Below are 24,905 nucleotides of genomic sequence, written 5' to 3' on the forward strand. Positions count from 1 at the left end.
TAACTGTATGTAAACTTCCGACTTCATCTGTATATACTAGGCGGTGCCAGAGGAAGGCCCCAAAAATTGTCAAAGACACCAGTCACCCAAGTCATAGACTGTTCTCTCTGCTACTGCACTGCAAGCGGTTTTGTAGAGCCAAGTCTAGGTCCAAAAGGCTCAACCCCCAAGCCATAAGACTGCTGAACAATTAATCAAATGGCAACCCGGACTATTTACATTGACCCCAAGACATATGTTTGGACCATTGTTGTGCTGTGCTCACTTGAACAGGAAGGTGGTGCGAAAGGTCCTTCTTGTGGGCAAACTTTGTCATCAGTCTGGCATTCTCTGGATTTATGGTGCTTTCAAGACAACTGGGAACTAAAAAAAAACCTAGGTTTAATCATGATGTCAGCGATCTTCAGGTCGGAGCTCTAGAAAGAAGTCTGAGTTGCCGACTTGGAATTCAGAGTTGGATGACCGTTGAAAACGTATTCCCCCCGCCCCTCCACCACAGAAAGCACTGAGCTAGGCTGAAACACCTGCATTTTGGAGCTGCCTTAAGAAAGAGATCATGTTTGTATGCAGCTTTATTCATTCAATAAATATTATCTATTTTTTTTTTTACATTGTTTGCAAACTGATATGTGACATGAATTAATACCAAAACATGAAAAACATGCAAAACAAATTGTCATACATATATATTTTTAAGCTCTGCCCCACCTGCCCTGAATGACAGGTCGCCACTGCTTAGAACTATTCCTATTTGGCTATGACTGCAACGTTGTGCAGTTTGGTTTTACTGCTTCTTCACATCAACCAAATAAATGACTCACTTCAGATTATCTAAGAAAATGACTTTTCTTGGGAGCCAGACTGACATAATTCTGGGACAGATGAATGAGCGCTTCCATGAAATAGGAGAAGACTCCCGAGGAGGTAGAGGGCTGATAGAAGAGCTGCCTGTTACACCGAGAGAATAAAATGTCCTTGTTTCAGTTAACAGTATTAAGGCATCCATTTCAATTCAGATTTGTTCTTATAGCTACACTGACCTAACATAGAAAGAGAAGAGTATGCCATTTGTCATTTATATAAAACATATTTGAACATTGACTTGCTGTTGCTCTGCATGTAAGAATGCCTTTTGATAAGTTTCTGCACCTTTTCTGTTTACATCTATTAAAAGTGTGGACCAATGTATTTTGATAGTAACTTCAAGTAGAGTAAAAAGGTGATTTAATACCAATTATTGATCATCATGGATGCACTTACAAACCAATAGCATGACACCAAAGTAAACATTATTTTATTTGAAATGAGTTCCAATGTAATTCTGGCACAAAAAGTTTGTACCACTACAGTCGATATAGTTAGAAAACAAACATTTACTGAATAAATTAATGTACTTTAGTACCTCATGACAACAAGACAAGTAAACATAAAACCCCAAATGGGGGAAGAAGTATATTGCATTAAAAATAAATGAGTAGATTCTATTATACAAAAGTTCTGGCATTTACAAAGGCAGCCTTATTTGTTGCTTGTGTCTATATAAATATAAATCTCTAGATAAAGAGTGGATATACGCTGATATGTCTGCTAAAATAGAGGGACCATGCAACGAGGGGTGGAGCTTCAGCCTGAGTCAATAACCTTCTCTGATCTCCGTGACAACCCCATGCCACTCCAAAACAACCAGAATAATACTAGTTCTCAACTCAACTCCAGTTTCAAAGAGTCCAAACCCCACCCAAGCTAGTATACATTTCAGTTCGGCTTAACTTTATTATTACAATGTGGTTCAATGCTAAGGATCCCTTTAGTGTGACCTTAATCCTTATCATTCATTTTATTTACTTGAAGTAAAAGTAAATAAAGTGCATGCAGCACATGCTTGGGGTTCTGAATGCTTCTGATGCTTGCTACAGTTGAAAGATAGTTACATATGATTCTGTACAGTACGTAGAGGTCTACTGGCTTTGCTGGCTTCCCATACTAAAGAAAGATGCCTTCTGAGACCCTCAACTAAAACCCAACATCTCTTCATAACATACACTTTGATACAGGGAAAAGAGAGCTTCCGTTAGACTCGATGATTCTCGCCAACTACACCGGACTTCTACTAGTGAGGACTGGCACTACCATTGACTTACAGCAGCCCACCTGGGATATCTAGTTGCTGTCTATAGGTGTCAGGCTGCCTTGGTACAGAGCTATTGCAAGCTGATGCTACAACGACCACTTAGCTAGGTACTAGCTAGGTACTTCCTAACACGATCCATAATGCTGTACTTCTGTGGACAGGCTGGCTGCTGTAGAACCGATGCTCTGGGTGTACCTGAGAGTAGTGATAGACCAGACCTGATGGGCTTGTGTGTTATTGTACTTATTGTGCACTGAGCTTAGTTACTGCTGATGATTTGACAGGATTGTACAGAGGTGATATTATAGACAGTGCTGAAGGTTAGTGGTTGTGGATGTAGACAATGGGTTTTTGAAATATTTATGTTTGAAGAATCTCTCCTGCTTTCGTACAGAAACCTCCCTACATCCTTTAAATTGTCTACATAAGTACATGCAACGATTTGGTGATCTACTACTGTTGCTACGTCCACTAGACAAGACAAGATAACATAACATGTCATCACTAGATCCCCAACCTTTACACAACATCAAAGAGTTATTAGTTCTAAACACAACATGGCAGGATAAACCTCACAGCAATTTAACCATTATTTTACATTCTAATATTATTGCTGTAACCCTTAACTTACTGTACGTTATAGAGGAGGTATGAGGCAAGTATACAGGGTGATGTCATGATGTGACATCCCTAGGAGGGGTCAGAGGTTGGCGGCTAGTGTTTACATAACAATGGTGATGACATATTAAGTGGCCACACACTGCTGGCAGTAAAAAGTCCCTCATCTCTCTACAACTACAGAAAAATAAAAAGCTGTACAAGTTTGTTCTTTGTTACCTTCTTACTAACTTCTCATTATTTTTCCCTTTTTCGAGAAGTTATCACTTAAAAAAAATGTTTTCCATCTGTGCAATTTCACATTGTAGTATTCAAACAATGCTTTATAACATTTGACCGATGTAGCTCCCTAATCCTATGTAGCAGCATGCAAAGACGAACACAACCCTTCAGGGGGTTTATGAAACATAAAACCTAAGAGATGGTGAAAACAAGGCTTCTGAACCCCACTAATCCCATGGTCTGTCAAACATTAATTGCTCTGAACCAATAGCTCTCTGATAAAGTGGCGAGCTCCCATTGGACTGATCCCGCCGTAGTTAGACTGGTTCAAGAAGCCTTATTTCCCCATCCCTCCTATATATACACACAGAGGGCATTGGCCAGTTTAACAGAGAAAAGCTGCATCCCAATGGTCAAGTGACTTCTTCTCCTTGTCTCCTCACCCTAATCTTTACTGATGTGAAAAGGCAGGCAGGTGAATGTAGAGGAATTTGTTTTCCATCTCCAGTTCCTTCACATCAGTGCAAACGGAGGATAGGAGATGAATACAGCAAGTCACTTTAGACAATGGAGAGTAATACCGCTAACATGCAGAGAAGACATTAAAACTATTGTGAGATTACAACATTAAAGAACATTTAAGATTACACGTAAAAGGTGAGAAAATTATAAGGTAAAACAGGCATTAAAATGTGAATCTCAAAAGGCTGCGGGAAAAGTTGTCGTGGAGAAAATAAATACTCCATCAGGAAGAGTCCACCTTATTAGGGGGGTGGGTGACTCTCCTTCCATTGGTATGTTCAATAACTCTGCAGCTCCTGAGTGCAGGGCCAGCTTTAGCCTTTTGGGGGCTCTAAGAGCGGCAAATTTGTTTCATAGGACCCCTCTTGACGACGGTCAGAAAAATGCATGTTTTAAAGATAATTTCCTGCAGTTCTACACATTTTGCCATGGGGCAGAGAGAACATTTACCAATTTTCAAAGAAAAATTCATGCAATTCTACTTTTGCCATGGGGCAGAGAGGCATTATTGCATTTCTACCCATTTTACCATGGGGTGAATCATTTCCTACAATTCAAGACATTTTACCATGACTTATGCCATGTTATTGATATCTGAGTGAGAGTGACTAACAGAATCAATGAGGGCCCCCTGGAGGTCAGGGACAGTAAGTTGAGTTCCTAAAAACTTTTGAAAAGTGCTTATGCCTTGAGTGTTCAGAGTGTTGTAGAACAGGTGGCTCCTCCACTGGGTCTATGTGGGACACAGCACTGTAGGGACAAGAAGAACACCCAGAAAACAGCTGTCAACCTAAAATGATCTACCACATGGAGGAGAGCAATTAAGAACGGATGGGGGGGGAGTGTGTGTGTGAGTAGGAGGAGGGAGTGTGTGTAAGATAGAGGGTAAGTAAAGTAAGTGTACACCATAATCACAATCACAGCACAGGTACAATACAGCACAGAGCCAGTGAAGGGGGCTGTCTCAGAGGTGTGTGACAGTGGGCTCTCCACACATTGTGTGTGTGCGCACGTTTCTTGTATGCATGTGATTGTGTGTGTGGCTCACAAACCTCCACGTCCACTGCTCTCATACTAGAACTAGCGACAGAGGAACGCAGCAGAGGCGAGAGACAAGGAGGGTAAAGGTCAAGATGAAAGGCTCCGAAAAACCCTGCAGGCCTTCAGTGAACAAAGAACACATTGGAAGTAGACCCTCCTAATAACATGTGCCCTAACTGAACCCTTGTGTCCTACAGCATCTTTCTCAGGCACAAGGTCATAGTGAGACTGTCAATCTAGACAAAAGCTCTGTTTTGAATGGGAGCAATGTTTTCTCAAAGTAATTGAGTACCTTGGAGAATGTACACCTTGTGCGGTAATGTGTGGTGTGTTTGAACGGGAGTAAGAGTTTTGTAACTGGTACGGAGGGAGTACCTTTGAGAATGTAGTCTGTTAGGAGGCTGGGTACCTTCTCACTGTCCTCCCGCATGGCATGCAGAACTGCATGGAGGGAAGAGCAAAAAAAACAAACACAGATTTGGGATGAGTTACTTTCATGGTCATAATAGGACATTTCGGTCTTCACATTACAGCTTTCATAAGTTGGCCTACGGTGATTTAAAAAGTTGACAGACAAAGTGTGGTTTGTAAAATAAATAATACAACGTTGTAATAAACAGGAACATGTCAGTACTCACTCTTGGTGAGGATCTGAAGGTCTTCCACAGAGGGGGAGCCAGCGTTCTTCTCATAGGGGATAACTGTGGTTAGATACTGAGAGCGAGAAACACACGTCACAACCACAGAATGAGAGGAGAGAGAACAAGACACAGGAGAGAGGGAAGGCAAAGGATGGAGGGAGGATAAAAAAAATGACAAAAAGGTTGAACAGAAAGAAAAAGAAAAACTGCACCATGATAAAAGAGAAAGTTAAGAATTTTGTATATGATTCAAAACGCATCTGTAGTTCTGCCTGCTTGAACGACAAATAGCTCAGATGCACATCAAAACATGAAACGACCCCGGGAATCGATAGAACGTCACTCAGTGATGCACAAAAATGATATAACATTCAAAATGGGTGAATCTTAACTTTCAATTGGAACAAACAGCATTTTAACTACTTTGCAGACAATCATAATATCCATAAAAAATATACAATTCCCAGTTTACGAAACAAAACTAAATTAAGAGATTTTAAAAAATAGGTTATATTTGACTCAGAATTCTATGACAGAGTAAGGCAATGTATATGGATGCAGAATAGATGGATGCATATCAATACATGAATAATATAATTCACCAATATTTTTCTTGGTAGTACAATTGCTCTCATGTTGTAAGTCACAGCTGGCCTGGGACATTGTTTATTGCCTCCAGCCATTCGGGATGCGCTGTTTCAGTTTAAATTACTCAATATAGTAATGAACGTGCAGGGACGAGACAGACAGGCAGCTTTTCTCAGCCAGTCGGAATCATGAATCAGCTGGCATAATTTGTATGGATATATACAAAGAAATGTAAATTGAAAAAAGGTCAAACGAAAGCGAAGTGCAGCTAGTTTGCAGTCTTTCCAGCTTCAGTTTGAAGTGACTGTGTTAGCTGTGTTGTTGGCTAGCTCCTCTGAACAACAGTTTCCTGATGAGAGAGTACATTTTCTATGCCAGGCAAAATCACGCCTCATTAGCTCATTGTTATGGATGTATCCAAATAAATGTCACTGGAAAGCACCTTAAACAAATGCAGCTACTGTTGTTATTTTGGATGCAATGTTTGACGTGACTGGAAGTTACTCGTAGTTGGCTAGCTAGCTAGCTAGCAAGCAAGGGATAACATTTAGAAGCAACGACTGGGTCGCACGCGTCCATATATACAGAACAAAAAGACTTAACGACTGGGTCGCGTCTCTGGAAACCGAACCGATAGAACGAACAACCTGCCGGCTTGTGTAGCAACCCTAGATTTGTGTCGGGACTATATCTTGTGGAAGGATGAAATAGTATGAATAAATTCATCAAAATAAAGTTAATGAAAATATGTCAACTGTAGCATCTCAGCACTTTACATGTATATCTCTGTTCAGTGTATGTTCGCTGACGGAATGTAATTTCTGTCAGTAGATTTGCTGTATTCCTCAGGGGAGGGGCACTTTGATATAGTCCAACACTAATTCATAGAAGTTTAGGCAGTTAGACAAATTCCCTAAATTTGCCATTGATCCCCTTTTAATGAAGTGCTCAAGTAATGTCAGTTGAGTTGAATCAAAAAATGACAGCACATATTGATGGGTAAACTTCCTGCTTTGCTCCTATGGGTACACTTGCAATGGCCGCCAGTCCACCCATTATGCCATCATTGACATGAATGCGGAGGCCCGTTCTATTCATTCTATTTACATGGCAGCACATGCAATCAGGCGCAAAGGGGGGGAGAAAATGTGCTATTCAAACGGTTATTAAAAGAGACCTCGTCATTTCGCTGGCCATTTATAGTCATCCAAAATTCCATGACTGTCACAACCCAAAACCTTACCATCACCATTTGTATGAATTGTTGAAGTCAAGAAACTGATTATTTGAGAGTGAGAGAGTCATTGGTCGACTCTGAGCCAATAATGAGTGAAAGTAAGTTGTGATTGGTTGGCGTGTGGCTGTAGGTGAGCGATTGGGTTAAGGCCATTGGTTGGTTTTAGCTTGGTGGGAGACAACTGAGCATTAGTAATAGGAGGATGCTTGTTTGCAGGAAATAAGGAGTGCACACTACTGGATGATTCAGCATCCAGTTACAGCCAATCTCAAGGCTAAATGCTCAGTCAACAAGACAGGAAAAGGATAAGGGAAGAAAAAAAACAAGTCATAAAAAGAGAAGGATATGAAAGCTGAGAAGGAGAGCTGCTTAATTTGTGTTTGATGGACAGAGAGAATGAGCCAGAGGATGAGAGAGCAGAAAGGAGGGCTTGAGTTAAACTGAAAATGAAATGTAAAATAAAGAGGACATGTGGAGAACACAGCAGCGGCAAAAGCTGTAGAGAAAAGAACTGTCAAGAAAAACGTCAAAAAAGATGAGAGGATAGCTAGAGAGAGAGAGAGGGGCACCTGTTTGTCCCCTCCTGTGATGCCGAAAGTTTGACGGAGGCCGTTCTGAATGACAGTGGACAGCCCTTCCATAGTGAAGAGCTAGAGGAAGGGAGAGGAGGGAGAGAATGCAAGAGAGATAAAACTACCAGAGAAAGAATGAGAAACCCTCCAAAAAGACATGAGACCTCTAGAGAGCAGGAGAATAAGAAGAGGGGTATAGAACTGGATTCAACCTGCCATCGTTTCTGATTCCGAAAAGGACAAATTATCCACACGGAAGTCCAACAGTTCAGATTGGACAAAAACAATGGCAAGGTGAATTCAGACCTACAAGGTGCTTTATTTTACTGTCCTGTTTTCAGCTGGTATTTACAAAGACATGTCAAAATGGCATATAACAAAGCCCAATAATGACAATGTAATGATGTAAATAAATACATTTTCACCATGTAAACAGTAAATAGTAGGCTAAAAGCTGACTGTAGAACAAAGCAGAAGGAGAGAGACAGAAAGAGAGACCCAACAGGGTCTGCAGGGTGAGTGGCAGAAGTTAGTAAAGAACTACTGCAGGGTGTTGTTTTGCACTTCCATGCATGTCTCTCATGCATTTCTTCTGTTTCCAGTGCATGCATCTTCCCTTGGTGTGTGCCTGTATGAATGAGGGCGTGTGCACAATACACTAACAGTGGGGTACAAAATGATTGACACCCTTGATAAAGATGAGCATTAATGACCACATAAAATAAATAATTCAAGTACTGAACTATATTGTATGCTCAAAAAAAATTTGGGAAATTATGTTATTTTATACTAATACAATTGCCCAGAGAAAGAGATTTTGTTTAGCAAGTACATTTTTTTTCTTGAAAAAGGTAGGGGTTAAAATGATTGACCACCCAAAGATTCTGATAAAGTAGTCAAAAGTTTAGTATTTGGTTCCATATTCCTAGCAAACAATGACTACATCAAGCTTGTGACTCTACAAACTTGTTGGATGCATTTGCAGTTTGTTTTTGGGTTTATTTTTTTCGGATTATTTTGTGCCCAATAGAAATGAATGGTAAATAGACATGCCAACCTCCCCCTCATCATTATTCACGATTCATTCAGGATTATGCGTAATCATGGTAGCATCCACATTAATGTAGAAACATATACTATTCTTATTTACAATACAATTGACTCCAAAATGACACAATACATTATTTACCATTCATTTAGGGGTGGCAGGTGGTTAGAGCGTTGGACTACTAACCGAAAGGTTGCAAGATCGAATCCCCGAGCTGACAAGGTAAAAATCTGTCGTTCTGCCCCTGAACAGGGCACTGTTCCTAGGCCGTCATTGAAAATAAGAATTTGTTCTTAACTGACTTGCTTAGTTAAATAAAAGAAAAATATATTGGGCACAACAAAAAAATACAAATATTGATGTAGTCATTGTGTGATAGAAATATGGGACCAAATACTAAACTTGTGACTACTTTATTTAGTCTTTGGGGGGGTCAATCATTTTGACCACTACATTTGAGTTAAACTATGACTTGTTTAACAAAATCTATTTCTCTGAGCAATTGTATTAGTATAAAATAATAAATTGGGAAATTATTTGGGCATACAATATAGCTCAGTAGTTGCATTATTTACTTTATACAGTCAGTACTGCTCATCTTTATTAAGGGTGTCAATAACTTCAGACCCCACTGTATCTATGCACATATGTGCATCACAACGTGTATTATATGCATTTCAATTCATACAATGCTATGTGTACGAATCTGTGTCTATCGGTGCCCATCTCGCTCACCGTCCCAGGGACATGTGTCCTGTCTGCCCTCTGAGCGCTGCCTGTGGGCCTGATCTTCTTCTTCTTGCGGAGCAGCTCGCGGTGCTCCTTCTGCCGATTCTGCACGTCGATGAGCAGCGAGATGAAGCTGTTCTTCACCTCCTTCTCAAAGTCCAGCTCGTCCCTCAGGGCCAGGGCCTGGATCAGCTCCTCACTGTAGCGCCTGATGGCAGTCTCCACCTCCTCCAAGGCCTCGCTCAGCTCTGAGACCGAAAGACGACGCAAGCCTGGGAGGAGGTAGGGATTAGAACATAAATATACTAACACATACTTATATAGGGCTTGACAAACCCCATTAACACATGGCAGGATAACACATCCCATCCTAACACATACTTATATAGGGCTTGACAAACCCCATTAACACATGGCAGGATAACACATCCCATCCGGTTTCCGGTCACAACTTGCAGACTTGTTTACGCTGCTGTGCGTTTTTGTTGCCGATCTTACTTTGATACCTGACGGTTTTTTACTTTTTCATTACCGTATATTTTTACTTTTTCCCTCACTCAACTTTTTTCATTCAACTTTTTCACCCCGGAGGTTTTATCTGGACATGGTTCGTCAGGACTTCAAACAGCCGAAGCTAAGTAACATTAACATGATGCCTTCTAATTGCAGTCGTTGTACTTATAATATACAGGAGAACGATCGCCTTACGGCAAGGATAGCTGTGCTGCAAGCCCAGCTTCAGACGCGATCGTTAGGCAAGGGTAATTTCAGTGTAGGAAAGGATGAAACAGCGTCTGTGCCACCAGTAAGTACAGATAGTAACGTTAGTATAAACCCCCTCGCACGGTCCCCGCAGCCGGACATCTTTCTCATGGCTTCTGGAGGGAAACGCTGTAGGAATGCTCAACCGGTGTCGCTTATTCAGCCGACAGAAACTTTCAACCGGTTCTCCCCATTAAGCGAGTCGGAGTCGGAGTCGGAGGCCGAGACTTCTCTGGTCTCTACTCCTCCCGTTGTGGGGTCTGAGACGCCGACGGCTCCCACCATTAGCTCTGACAAATTGAAAACCCTAGTCATTGGCGACTCCATTACCCGCAGTATTAGACTTAAAACTAATCATCCAGCGATCATACACTGTTTACCAGGGGGCAGGGCTACCGACGTTAAGGCTAATCTAAAGACGGTGCTGGCTAAAGCTAAAACTGGCGAGTGTAGAGAGTATAGAGATATTGTTATCCACGTCGGCACCAACGATGTTAGGATGAAACAGTCAGAGGTCACCAAGCGCAACATAGCTTCAGCGTGTAAATCAGCTAGAAAGATGTGTCGGCATCGATTAATTGTCTCTGGCCCCCTCCCAGTTAGGGGGAGTGATGAGCTCTACAGCAGAGTCTCACAACTCAATCGCTGGTTGAAAACTGTTTTCTGCCCCTCCCAAAAGATAGAATTTGTAGATAATTGGCCCTCTTTCTGGGACTCACCCACAAACAGGACCAAGCCTGGCCTGTTGAGGAGTGACGGACTCCATCCTAGCTGGAGGGGTGCTCTCATCTTATCTACGAACATAGACAGGGCTCTAACTCCTCTAGCTCCACAATGAAATAGGGTGCAGGCCAGGCAGCAGGCTGTTAGCCAGCCTGCCAGCTTAGTGGAGTCTGCCACTAGCACAGTCAGTGTAGTCAGCTCAGCTTTCCCCATTGAGACCGTGTCTGTGCCTCGATCTAGGTTGGGCAAAATAAAAATGGCGGTGTTCGCTTTAGCAATCTCACTAGTATAAAGACCTCCTCCATTCCTGCCATTATTGAAAGAGATTGTGATACCTCACATCTCAAAATTGGGTTACTTAATGTTAGATCCCTCACTTCCAAGGCAGTTATAGTCAATGAACTAATCACTGATAATAATCTTGATATGATTGGCCTGACTGAAACATGGCTTAAGCCTGATGAATTTACTGTGTTAAATGAGGCCTCACCCCCAGGTTACATTAGTGACCATACCCCCCGTGCATCCGGCAAAGGCGGAGGTGTTGCTAACATTTACGATAGCAAATTTCAATTTACAAAAAAAAAAACAACAATGACGTTTTCGTCTTTTGAGCTTCTAGTCATGAAATCTATGCAGCCTACTCACTCACTTTTTATAGCTACTGTTTATAGGCCTCCTGGGCCATATGCAGTGTTCCTCACTGAGTTCCCTGAATTCCTATCGGATCTTGTAGTCATAGCAGATAATATTCTAATTTTTGGTGACTTTAACATTCACATGGAAAAGTCCACAGACCCACTCAAAGGCTTTCGGAGCCATCATCGACTCAGTGGGTTTTGTCCAACATGTCTCTGGACCTACTCACTGCCACAGTCATACTCTGGACCTAGTTTTGTCCCATGGAATAAATGTTGTGGATCTAAATGTTTTTCCTCATAATCCTGGACTATCGGACCACCATTTTATTACGTTTGCAATTGCAACAAATAATCTGCTCAGACCCCAACCAAGGAGCATTAAAAGTCGTGCTATAAATTCTCAGACAACCCAAAGATTCCTTGATGCCCTTCCAGACTGCCTCTGCCTACCCAAGGACGTCAGAGGACGTGGAAGTCTTCCGACTAGCTTGGAAAGACAGTACCGTGCAGTATCGAAGAGCCCTTACTGCTGCTCGATCATCCTATTTTTCCAACTTAATTGAGGAAAATAAGAACAATCCGAAATTTCTTTTTGATACTGTCGCAAAGCTAACTAAAAAGCAGCCTTCGCAAATGGAGGATGGCTTTCACTTCAGCAGTATATAAATTTATGAACTTCTTTGAGGAAAAGATCATGATCATTAGAAAGCAAATTACAGACTCCTCTTTAAATCTGGGTATTCCTCCAAACCTCCATTGTCCTGAGTCTGCACAACTCTGCCAGGACCTAGGATCAAGGGAGATACTAAAGTGTTTTAGTACTATATCTCTTGACGCAATGATGAAAATAATCATGGCCTCCAAACCCTCAAGCTGCATACTGGACCCTATTCCAACTAAACTACTGAAAGAGCTGCTTCCTGTGCTTGGCCCTCCTATGTTGAACATAATAAACGGCTCTCTATCCACCGGATGTGTACCAAGCTCACTAAAAGTGGCAGTAATAAAGCCTCTCTTGAAAAAGCCGAATCTTGATCCAGAAATTATAAAAAACTATCGGCCTATATCGAATCTTCCATTCCTCTCCAAAATTTTAGAAAAAGCTGTTGCACAGCAACTGACTGCCTTCCTGAAGACAAACAATGTATACGAAACGCTTCAGTCTGGTTTTAGACCCCATCATAGCACTGAGACTGCACTTGTGAAGGTGGTAAATGACCTTTTAATGACGTCAGACCGAGGCTCTGCATCTGTCCTCGTGCTCCTAGATCTTAGTGCCGCTTTTGATACCATCGATCACCACATTCTTTTGGAGAGATTGGAAACCCAAATTGGTCTACATGGACAAGTTCTGGCCTGGTTTAGATCTTATCTGTCGGAAAGATATCAGTTTGTCTCTGTGAATGGTTTGTCCTCTGACAAATCAATTGTAAATTTCGGTGTTCCTCAAGGTTCCGTTTTAGGACCACTATTGTTTTCACTATATATTTTACCTCTTGGGGATGTCATTCGAAAACATAATGTTAAATTTCACTGCTATGCAGACAACACACAGCTGTACATTTCAATGAAACATGGTGAAGCCCCAAAATTGCCCTCGCTAGAAGCCTGTGTTTCAGACATAAAGAAGTGGATGGCTGCAAACTTTCTACTTTTAAACTCGGACAAAACAGAGATGCTTGTTCTAGGTCCCAAGAAACAAAGAGATCTTCTGTTGAATCTGACAATTAATCTGGATGGTTGTACAGTCGTCTCAAATAAAACTGTGAAGGACCTCGGCGTTACTCTGGACCCTGATCTCTCTTTTGAAGAACATATCAAGACTGTTTCAAGGACAGCTTTTTTCCATCTACGTAACATTGCAAAAATCAGAAATTTTCTGTCCAAAAATGACGCAGAAAAATTAATCCATGCTTTTGTTACTTCTAGGCTGGACTACTGCAATGCTCTACTTTCCGGCTACCCGGATAAAGCACTAAATAAACTTCAGTTAGTGCTAAATACGGCTGCTAGAATCCTGACTAGAACCAAAAAATTTGATCATATTACTCCAGTGTTAGCCTCCCTACACTGGCTTCCTGTTAAGGCAAGGGCTGATTTCAAGGTTTTACTGCTAACCTACAAAGCATTACATGGGCTTGCTCCTACCTATCTTTCCGATTTGGTCCTGCCGTACATACCTACACGTACGCTACGGTCACAAGACGCAGGCCTCCTAATTGTCCCTAGAATTTCTAAGCAAACGGCTGGAGGTAGGGCTTTCTCCTATAGAGCTCCATTTTTATGGAATGGTCTGCCTACCAATGTGAGAGACGCAGACTCAGTCTCAACCTTTAAGTCTTTACTGAAGACTTATCTCTTCAGTAGGTCCTATGATTAAGTATAGTCTGGCCCAGGAGTGTGAAGGTGAACGGAAAGGCTGGAGCAACGAACCGCCCTTGCTGTCTCTGCCTTGCCGGTTCCCCTCTTTCCACTGGGATTCTCTGCCTCTAACCCTTTTACAGAGGCTGAGTCACTGGCCTACTGGTGTTCTTCCATGCCGTCCATGGGAGGGGTGCGTCACTTGAGTGGGTTGAGTCACTGACGTGGTCTTCCTGTCTGGGTTGCCCCCCCCTTGGGTTGTGCCATGGCGGAGATCGTTGTGGGCTATACTCGGCCTTGTCTTAGGACGGTAAGTTGGTGGTTGGAGACATCCCTCTAGTGGTGTGGGGGCTGTGCTTTGGCAAAGTGGGTGGGGTTATATCCTGCCTGTTTGGCCCTGTCCGGGGGTATCATCGGATGGGGCCACAGTGTCTTCTGATCCCTCCTGTCTCAGCCTCCAGTATTTATGCTGCAGTAGTTTATGTGTCGGGGGACTAGGGTCAGTCTGTTACATCTGGAGTATTTCTCTTGTCTTATCCGGTGTCCTGTGTGTATTTAAATATGCTCTCTCTAACTTCTTTCTCTCTTTCTGTCTTTCTCTCGGAGGACCTGAGCCCTAGGACCATGCCTCAGGACTACCTGGTATGATGACTCCTTGCTGTCCCCAGTCCACCTGGCCGTGCTGCTGCTCCAGTTTCAACTGTTCTGCCTGCGGCTATGGAACCCTGACCTGTTCACCGGACGTGCTTGTTGCACCCTCGACAACTACTATGATTATTATTATTTGACCATGCTGGTCATTTATGAACATTTTAACATTTTGACCATGTTCTGTTATAATATCCACCCTGCACAGCCAGAAGAGGACTGGCCACCCCTCATAGCCTGGTTCCTCTCTAGGTTTCTTCCTAGGTTTTTGGCCTTTCTAGGGAGTTTTTCCTAGGGAGTTTTTCCTAGCCACCGTGCTTCTTTCACATGCTTTGCTTGCTGTTTGGGGTTTTAGGCTGGGTTTCTGTACAGCACTTTGAGAATATCAGCTGATGTACGAAGGGCTATATAAAAATAAATTTGATTTGATTTGATCCTAACACATACTTATATAGGGCTTGACAAACCCCATTAACACATGGCAGGATAACACATACTTATATAGGGCTTGACAAATCCCATTAACACATGGCAGGATAACACATCACATACTAACATGGTCAGTCCCAAACGTTTGCATTACATCTTGATATGTTTTGCATTTAAAGTTACATAACAAGTATGCAGTAATTGCTGTCCAGTTGTATCTAGTGTCTATTATGTAACAATGGCACTGTGAGCCTGTATCTGCAGTCCAGTTGTATATACACTAAATATACAAAACATTAAGAACACCTGCTCTTTCCCTGACAGACTGACCAGGTGAATCCAGGAGAAGCTATGATCCCTTATTGATGTCACCTGTTAAATCCACTTCAATCAGTGTAAATTAATGGGAGGAGACTGGTTAAAGAAGGATATTTAAGCCTTGAGACAATTGAGACATGGATTGTGTATGTGTGCCTTTCATAGGGTGAATGGGTAAGACAAAAGACTTAAGTGCCTTTGAACGGGGTATGGTGGTATGTGCCAGTCACACCGGTTTGTGTCAAGAACTGCAACGCTGCTGGGTTTTTCATGCTCAACAGTTTCCTGTGTGTATCAATAACGGCCCACCACCCAAAAGACATCCAGCCAACTTGACAACTGTGGGAAGCATTGGAGTCAACATGGGAAAGCATCCCTTTTGGAACTTAACGTTTGGTATACTCAGTATATATGTATGGGGTTGTGTCATACAGCTGCAGGGAGCTGTTTATACTTGAGCTGTTAGTGATTTGATGAGAGTTAGGAGTAACTCACGGTCCTCATAGCTGGTGTTGGAGCTGGAGCGTTTGAGGTTGCTGAGGTCTTGCGAGAGCATGGACAGGTCTGACTGGGACGGGCTCTCATCATCCTCTGGGTCTGGAGACTCCTGCATCATCTCCTCAATCTCCTCGATCACCTGCAACACACACACGCATAGCTTGTGTTAAGAGTGTGGCTTTGTAAGTAGTAGAGTGTGGTGAATTTGAGATGTGATAGAAAGAGAATGAGTGTGTATGTTGTCTGTCAAGTGTGTTTGTGTGTGTGTGTACCTGTTCGGCAGTGAAGAGCGGTTCATCGTTGATGCAGGACACAATGATGGAGTGCATGTCCATCTGTTCCCTCAGCTCCTCATCATCAGACAGGTCCAGAGGCATGTTGTCCAGCTTCTGTCCATCAGAGGAAGAGAGAGAGAAGAGGGCAAGAAGATGGATAAATAGGGAGAGTCAGAGCAAAAATGGAGATGAGAGTCAGCTTGGCTGAGCTAACGAACAGGTGTGCTGAGCGGGGGAATGTGTACAGAGAGTGGGGAGGTGCAGACCATGTGTGTAAGTGTTTGCCTATGGGTGTGGGCGTTAGCCTGTGGGTGTGTGTGTCTTACCCCCTGCTTGCAGAGGTTGAGTGTGGGGAGATGCAGGGAGCGAATGTGAGATGTCTTCCAGTCCACTGGCATCACGTTGCCATAGTTATCGGTCAGAGCATTCCACACCCTGAGGGGGAGAGCGAGAAAAGTACGTGGAAGAGAAATGGTGAGGGGAATGAAGAGAAAGGGGATGAGAGGAAGGAGAGAAAAACGAGGAAGACAGATAATGTTACACTGCACATGAAACATTTCCCCAGTGACACAGCATTAGTTGGCAGTAGCGTGTCATCCTCTTTCCTCACCACCCACACACACACACACACAGCTCGTCTCTGCCTGATAAGAGAGCAGGAATCGAGCATTTCTCATTTTTTTATGCCAAATGTATTGTCCAAGTCTTTTCTCAAAAGGGCTTTGCTTTGTGCTATACTACAGGAAATACAGAATACATTTTGTACATAGATCCCGCTACACAATGGGAGTGAACATGTGTAATGTGAGGATGAGTGTGTGTGTCTGACCAGGACTGCTGCGAGCGATGCGAGGATGGGCACTGTGAACCCATGTGTCAGAAAGGTTTTGCATCAGAGTTTGCCACACACACACACACACACACTCACACACGTGTTCTTCATATAACCCCAGTCTCTCCATCCCTCTCTTACTAACAAAGCATCATTATCATCAACAACACACAGTTCAAGGATAGGTTCTCTAAATGGGGCAATGGTGGCAGGAAATGCTTTGGCCCTGAGGCTGTCACCCTGTGATTCTGGCATTCTATATTTTTAGGCCGTCAACAACACACACGTACGCACACATGCAAGCCCTGCATAAACGAGGACAAGCACACAAAAGCCTCTATGTGGCCAGTGGCTCTCTGTGTATCTCCATGGGTAGTCCTACGCCAAGGAAAGTTGATCATGAAACTTTTCCCTAAAGCACATCGATATATGAACACACACGCACAGTCCTTCCTGTCTCCATGTCATCCTCACTGTGCATCTCTGCTTGGAGCTAGGTCATTAGCCAGCTACAGTAGAGCTTGTTAGTAGGCAAGGCACGTCCTCCAAAAAGGGCAGTCACTCATGAAAGGACTCCGCTGCCCTCGGTGCACTGCTCTTTCAGCCCTGCAAAGGCTTCTATCCAAACTACCCCTCCACCTTCCTCTCACCATCCTCTGTTTCCCTCACCAACACATCCTCCTCACCCTAGTCGCTGTGTGTATATGAGCCCTCTGTGTGTACGTGTGCGTGTCTGTGTGGGAATTTAACTCTTCTTTCAAGGAAATGTATATTTTTGACCAAAACGGAGCTGACAATGTCACTGCTGTATCTTTATTGAGTGTGACAGCCTAGGAGGCCATTTTAGGAAGGTGACACTGACTATGCTGAAGTCAGACCATGCTGTTGATGAGTCAAAAGGATATTGATAGCCTAGCTACCCTTGTTATAACATGTGTTACTATTATAAAAAAAGAACCCCATTCTAAGATAACAGGGATTGTTCAGTTAAGGCTTACATATAGGAGCTCATCTTACTGTAAAAGAGTGCAGTGTTTCCCCAAGATTATTTGTATGTGACTCAAGAGCAACTGAAGCAACATCGAAGACTGTCCAGTTCAACTGACACAATCTTTGTGTGTGCATCTGACTGTGTGTGTGTGTGTGTGTGTGTGTGTGTGTGTGTGTTAGCGCTGAGCGATTAAGCAACGCTTCACATTTTTTAAGTTGTTTGTGCGGTTTGTTCTTCAGCTGCTCGAAATGTGAGAGAAAATATCCACAGGAATGTATTGTTTGCCACTTGAAGCTGGGATGTTCCTCCTACCGTTTCATTCGCTCTTCCGACTGTCCAACTCCTGGCGGAACCCTACATCACAGCCACTGACAAAGCACATGCCTGTAGTTGTTACATCGTAGCACAGCAGGAGAGTGGTTTCATCACGGTAGCACATTGAGGTCGATTCACAGCAATTCATCTAAAATAATTAATAGATTCTAAATTTAAAAAACACTGTCATAGACGGACAAGATTAATATGAGATGAAAGGAGAGTTCCTAACAAGTTCAGGAAGCCAAGATAGAGCTCAGACGTTCACAGCGATGGGGGCAGACGTTTTGATCAAGCGAGACCTTCAGAAAATATGCACATTTATGTATTTTAAGGAAGGTGAAATCTTATAGTTAGTCGTGTTTATAATTTGAATATACTATATTTAGAAAGCATATAAGTAATTTCAAGCCTTATCGATATAGTTTTGTTGAATAGGAAATACATAATATAAAATGTCATTTTCTTATTTGTATCATATTTGTACTGTGTACTTGAGCTTGTGTCCTCAAAAGTCAGTACACCTCAGCCATTTATAACTATTTTTTACCAGAAAAGTGAGATTTTAACCTTCCTGAAAAAAATGTGGCAAAGCAATTACCTTTGCCCTTAATACAAAGTGTTATGTTTGAGGCAAATCCAATACAACACAATACAGAGTACCACTCTCCATATTTTCAAGCATAGTGGTGGGTGCATCATGCTATGCGTACGCTTGTAATCATTAAGGACTGGGGAGTTTTTCAGGATAAAAAAATTAATGCAATAGAGCTAAGTACAGGCAAAATCCTAGAGGAAAACCTGGTTCAGTCTGCTTTCCATCAGACAGTGGGAGATTAATTCACCTTTCAGCAGGACAATAACCTAAAACAAGGCCAAAACTACACTGGGGTTGCTTACCAAGAAGACAGTGAATGTTCCCAAGTGGCCAATTTACAGCTTTGACTTCAATCTACTTGAAAATCTACAGCAACACTTGAAAATGGTTGACAAGCAATGATCAACAACCAATTTGAAAGAGCTTGAAGAATTATGGTGTGAAAAGCTTTTAAAGACTTACCCAGAAAGACGTTTAGCTGTAATTGCTGCCAAAGGTGCTTCTACAAAGTACTGACTCAGGGGTGTGAATACTTGTGTAAATGAGATTTCTGTATTTCATTTTCAATAAACGTGCTACAATTTCTAAAAACATGGGTTTCAATTTGTTATTATGGAGTATTGTGTGTAGATTGGTAAGATTTTTTTTTTTTTTTATCCATTTTGAATTCAGGCTATAGTAACAAAATGTGGAATCTATGGTCAAGGGGTATGAATCATTTCTGAAGGCACTGTATATGTTAATGTTAGTTTTATATTAGATATTCAGTTCTGTCTCTTCAATAGCTATTGAACCAAGCATGCCATGACAACGGAAAAAAAAGTATTTTATTTGGATTCAGAATATTAAATGTTCATTGTGATGGCATGCTTGGTTCAATAGCTATTAACTAGAGAAAACTGAATATCCAATATAAAACAAATTTTACCTTGCTGCCGAACCACCAAGCTTGGTCTCATAGGTTAGATGTAACATAGTACACGTAAATCCGGGACACTTAATTTAGTATATGTTATGTTTGGTTATATAAGATAGAAGGTTATTTAAGGCAAAAAGGAAAGGAGGACGATTGGTCGAGGTGGATGGGTGGACGTATAACACGAATGTCTAGCAACCCAACGGTTGCGTTTTTCAAATATCATCACGGACCACTTTAGCATTTTCTTTAGCATGTTAGCTAACCTTTCCCTAACCTTAACCCTTTTCGCTAACCCTTCCCCTAAGCCCGCTAACATTAGCCATCTAGCTAACATTAGCATTACCCACTTAGCCACCTAACTAACGTTAGTAACAACAAATTGTAATTTGTAAAATATAAGTTTTGCACATTTGTAACAGATTGTAGGTTTTGCAAATTCGTAACATAAGAATTGTAATTCGTAACATATTATACGAAATGGATGATGGACATCCACCAACTAAATGGAGTGTCTCAGATTTACATACAGAATAATAAGAAATGCTCTGAGACCAGATTGAAGCACCATATACCCAGCATCGATCTAAACAGTCAGGTAAACAATACTTTCCTGGAGATATTCTGTCTCAACCAGTAAAGTTTAAATGTAATTCTATTCAAAATTCTGGCTTGTAAGGTACATTTACACGATTTTGCAGGGATTCGTTTCAGGCTGTATATACCCATTAATTGTGTATTACTGCCAGATTAAATCAGACTAAGCTGAAGCGTGCCCTTTCAAAAACAATTACGAAGATTTACCTCTGTGTATGAAACCCTGTGTGTGTGTGTGTGAATTTGTTTAAATGTCACAGTAAATAAATGAAGATCTGGTTCATCAACAGTGAGTCAATGGACAACTGCCCAGACTCCTTATCTGTTCTGTACTGTCAATTTATGCAGATCAAAGTCAGTAATCAATACAATAACTAGCTACAGTGCCAGAATTGGGAAATTGAATTGCTGTGCATAGCTAATGCATGAGAAAATGGTAGCCTAGCTAATATTTTGAAGTCACTAATGTGAAAGGAGGGACTGTTTACAAAATCATGCAATGCAGATATCACAGTAATTTTCAACCTCTCCTTGTCCCAATGACCACCATCATTACTGTCTCTAAGAACTTGAAGGTTTCATACCACAATAACTACCGCCCTGTAGCACTCACTTCTGTAATCAAGAGAGACCGGTTATGCTTCGAGAGGCTGGTTATGGCACACCTTAACTCCACCATCCCAGCCACCCTAGGCCCACTCTAATTTGCATACTGCTCCAACAGATCCATAAATGACACAATCTCAATTGTTCTCCACATTGCCCTCACCCACCTAGATAAGAGGAATACCCATGTGAGAATGCTGTTCATTGACTACAGCTCAGCGTTCAACACCACCATCCCCTCCAAGCTCGTCACCAAGCTTAGGACTCTGGGTCTGAACACCTCCCTCTGCAACTGGACTTCCTGACTAGCCGACCCCAGGTGGTGAGGGTAGGCAACATCACCTCCGCCACGCTGACCCTCAACACCGGGGTCCCACAGGGGTTTGTGCTTAGTCCCTTCCTGTACTCTCTGTTCACCCACGACTGCGTGGCCACGCATGACTCAAAACACCATCAAGTTTGCTGACGACACAACGGTGGTAGGCTTGATCACCGGCGACGATGAGTCAGCCTACAGGGAGGTCAGTGACTTGACAGTGTGGTGCCAACAACCTCTCCTTCAACGTCAGCAAGACCAAGGATCTGATCGTGGACTACAGGAAACAAGGGGGCGAGCACGCCAACGGGACTGCAGTGGAGCAGGTCGAGAGCTTGAAGTTCTTCTATGTCCAAATCACTAAAGACTTAAAATGGTCCAAACACACACACACACAGTTGTGAAGGAGGCGTGAAAGCGCCTCTTCCCCCTCAGGAGGTTGAAAAAGTTAGCCATGGGTCCTCAAATCCTCAAAAAGCTATGCAGCTGTACCATTGAGCACATCTTGACTGGCTGCATCACTGCCTGGTATGGTAATAGTACCGCCCTCGATCGCAAGGCGTGGACAGTAGATCACTGGGGCCGAGCTCCCTGCCATCCGGGATAGAGGTCGACTGATTAATTGGCCAATTAGGGTCAATTTCAAGTTTTCATAACAATCGGTAATCGGCATTTTTGGACGCCGATTATGGCCGATTACATTGCATTCCACGAGGAACTGCGTGGCAGGCTGACCACCTGTTACGCGAGTGCAGCAAGGAGCCAAGGTAAGTTGCTAGCAAGCATTAAACTTATCTTATAAAAAACAATCAATCTTCACAATCACTAGTTAACCTAGTAATATCATAAACCATGTGTAGTTAACTAGCTTGTCCTGCGTTGCATATAATCAATGCGGTGCCCGTTAATTTATCATCAAAATCAAAGCATACTTCGCCAAACAGGTGATGATTTAACAAAAGCACAAACATTGCACGAATGTACCAAACCATAAACATCAATGCCTTTCTTAAAATCAATACACAGAAGTATATTTTAGTTAAAAGAAATTCATGTTAGCAGGCAATATTAACTTGGGAAATTGTGTCACTTCTCTTGCGTTCATTGCACGCAGAGTCAGGGTATAATGCAACAGCTTGGGCCACCTGGCTCGTTGCGAACAATTTGCAAGAATTGTACGTAATTATGACATAACATTGAAGGTTGTGCAATGTAACAGCAATATTTAGACTTAGGGTTTTCCACCCGTTCGATAAAATACGGAACGGTTCCGTATTTCACTGAAAAAAAAACGTTTTGTTTTTGAAATGATAGTTTCCGGATTTGACCATATTAATGACCAAAGGCTCGTATTTCTGTGTTTATTATATTATATTTAAGTCTATGATTATTTGATAGAGCAGTCTGACAGCGGTGGTAGGCAGCAGCAGGCTCGTAAGCATTCATTCAAACTTTACTGCGTTTGCCAGCAGCTCTTAGTGCTGTGCTTCAAGCATTGCTGTTTATGACTTCAAGCCTATCAACTCCTGAGATTAGGCTGGCAATACTAAAGTGCCTACTAGAACATCCAATAGTCAAAGGTATATGAAATACAAATAGTATAGAGAAATAGTTGACGCGTCATAATTCCTATAATAAACTACAACCTAAAACTTCTTAACTGTGAACATTGAAGAACTGGGAATACTGAACCACCAGCTTTCATATTTTCTGAGCAAGGAACTTAAACGTTAGCTTTTTTACAAGGCACATATTGCACTTTTACTTTCTTCTCCAACACTGTGTTTTTGCATTATTTAAACCAAATTGAGCACGTTTCATTATTGATTTGAGACTAAATAGATTTTATTTATGTATTATATTAAGTTAAATAAAGTTAATAAAAATCGGACGATAATTTGGTATCGTCTTTTTTTGGTCCTCCAATAATCGGTATCGGGTGAAAAATCATAATCGGTCAACCTCTAATCCAGGACATCTATATCAGGTGGTATGGCTCTTGAACAGCTTTCATCCCCAATCAACAAGACTGCTAAATAGCTAACAAAATAGCTACACAAACAATCGGAGTTAACTTTATATCTTTATTGATGTTTTAATTTTGCACTGTCTCTATGCACACTCACCAGGGCCCTACACACTCACTCACACACAATATGCACATTAGTCTAAACACACGCACATAGAAGCTGCTGCTACTCTGTTTATTTTATATCCTGTTTTCCAGTCACTTTACACCTATAACATATCCACCTCCATCACTCTAGTATCGCTAACATTGTAAATATGGTATTGGAACTGGGGTATGTATATAACGTTAGTATGCTTTACTTACTTACTTATTGAGTTCTTCATATTTCTCGTGTGTTTTTTCTAGTATTACATTGTTATTAATGATTGTATTGTTGGGTTTTGAGTTTGCAAGAAAGTAATGTCACTGTACTTGTGCATGTGACATGTGAAACTAACTATCAAGTTATTTACTAACTTAAATTGGGTAGCTAGGTGCTAGCTAACTTAGCTTGCTACTTTGAAAACACTGCTCAGCTAATGTATTTAAACTAACGTTACCTGCTAAGAAACAACAAAACACTTAAGCTTATCTTGAAGGCTCTTCTCTTGAAGTCCTGGTTTTCTAAGTTATCTTTACGGGTTTACATGCATTCCAAATAACATTGGCTAGCTACCTAACATTAACAACCCTTTTGTAAAATGGCTAGCTAGCAGCAGGTTCACATTAGCAATGGTATGCTAACTAACTAGCTTGAGATTGTAGACGTTAAACTATAAATGCTTAACTGATAAAGTAGTAGCTACAAAAGTCACACTCACTCGTCGTCTTTGAGGAAATTATCTTCTGTGATGGGTTTAATAGGGGCTATGTTTTCAGTCTTGGTGTTGTAATTTCGAAAGCAAACTGTCAGCTTCTCATCGAAGTCGTGGACAAGGTCCTCCATTGATGTGAAGCTGCATATATCCCCCGAGAAGCTGTCGAGGTCTGAGAAATCATCCACCAGTCCCGTATCAGCCATGTTCGAGTTCAGCTGGTCCAGTCGGTTCGGCGACCCGGAGGCCGCCTTGAATTCATTGAAATCCTGCCAGTCTTCGTCGAAGTGGGCTAACGGCGCCGCCATGACTGGTGCAGGGACTCGGTTCGGCTGCGCAAACCCTGGATGGTATTCTATCCTCCGCGATATGGCAATGATGAACCGGGAGACTAAAACAGTAGGTGGAAGCTCTCTGACTCTGCCGCTGCTGACGTCACGCGTGGTGGGCCTCCATCCTCTACGATGGAAGATCAACACAAACATGGTTTTTAACCTGTTTTAGAGTAATTTTTTTTAAACTATGCAATTGTACTATTTCATCTTCGAGTATGTGTGACTGTGGTCAGTAGCGTACAGGATTCGCAGTTAAAATGCACATTTGGCATATTTTCCCTATTGTTGCAAACTGGAGGAAAAGGTCAAACAAGGGAATAATTGTTGAATATTGTATTGAGTTGGGTATTTCGGGTTTGAACCATAGACTGGGTTGTTATATGTAGGCTATGTTATGTAAATAAAATACTGTGGAAAATGTTATTGCAAGCATATAATGTCCCACCTGGGGGCGGTGGTGAGCTAATGTAAAGTGGAATGGAGACATTTGGGTCTATAGATGGAGGTTCTGCAATTTGTCTATGACCTGTATAATAACAGGCCGATAAAATGGCTTCACCACAAATGCA

At 42.0% G+C, this 24,905-nt stretch overlaps 1 protein-coding gene across 2 annotated transcripts; it reads right to left on the reverse strand.

Annotated features, from left to right (window-relative positions):
- Nucleotides 1–1,267: 1,267 nt before the first annotated feature.
- On the reverse strand, nucleotides 1,268–24,405 carry fez2b (fasciculation and elongation protein zeta 2b). Of its 2 annotated transcripts, XM_014205372.2 has the most exons (9): nucleotides 24,008–24,405; nucleotides 16,331–16,439; nucleotides 16,002–16,118; nucleotides 15,727–15,868; nucleotides 9,356–9,621; nucleotides 7,570–7,650; nucleotides 5,173–5,248; nucleotides 4,910–4,975; nucleotides 1,268–4,243 (listed from the first exon to the last, which is right to left on the reverse strand). In XM_014205372.2, the coding sequence occupies exons 1-9, from the start codon at nucleotides 24,307–24,309 to the stop codon at nucleotides 4,227–4,229; spliced, it is 1,176 nt and encodes a 391-aa protein (XP_014060847.2). In that variant the 5' UTR covers nucleotides 24,310–24,405; the 3' UTR covers nucleotides 1,268–4,226. The 2 variants fall into 2 exon arrangements, with proteins under 2 accessions (XP_014060847.2, XP_014060848.2); XM_014205373.2 differs by lacking the exon at nucleotides 7,570–7,650 and having other exon boundaries at nucleotides 24,008–24,402.
- Between the last annotated feature and the right edge of the window lie 500 nt (nucleotides 24,406–24,905).

Source organism: Salmo salar, chromosome ssa06 (assembly GCF_905237065.1).
Source record: "Salmo salar chromosome ssa06, Ssal_v3.1, whole genome shotgun sequence".
Classification (NCBI taxonomy): domain Eukaryota; kingdom Metazoa; phylum Chordata; class Actinopteri; order Salmoniformes; family Salmonidae; genus Salmo; species Salmo salar.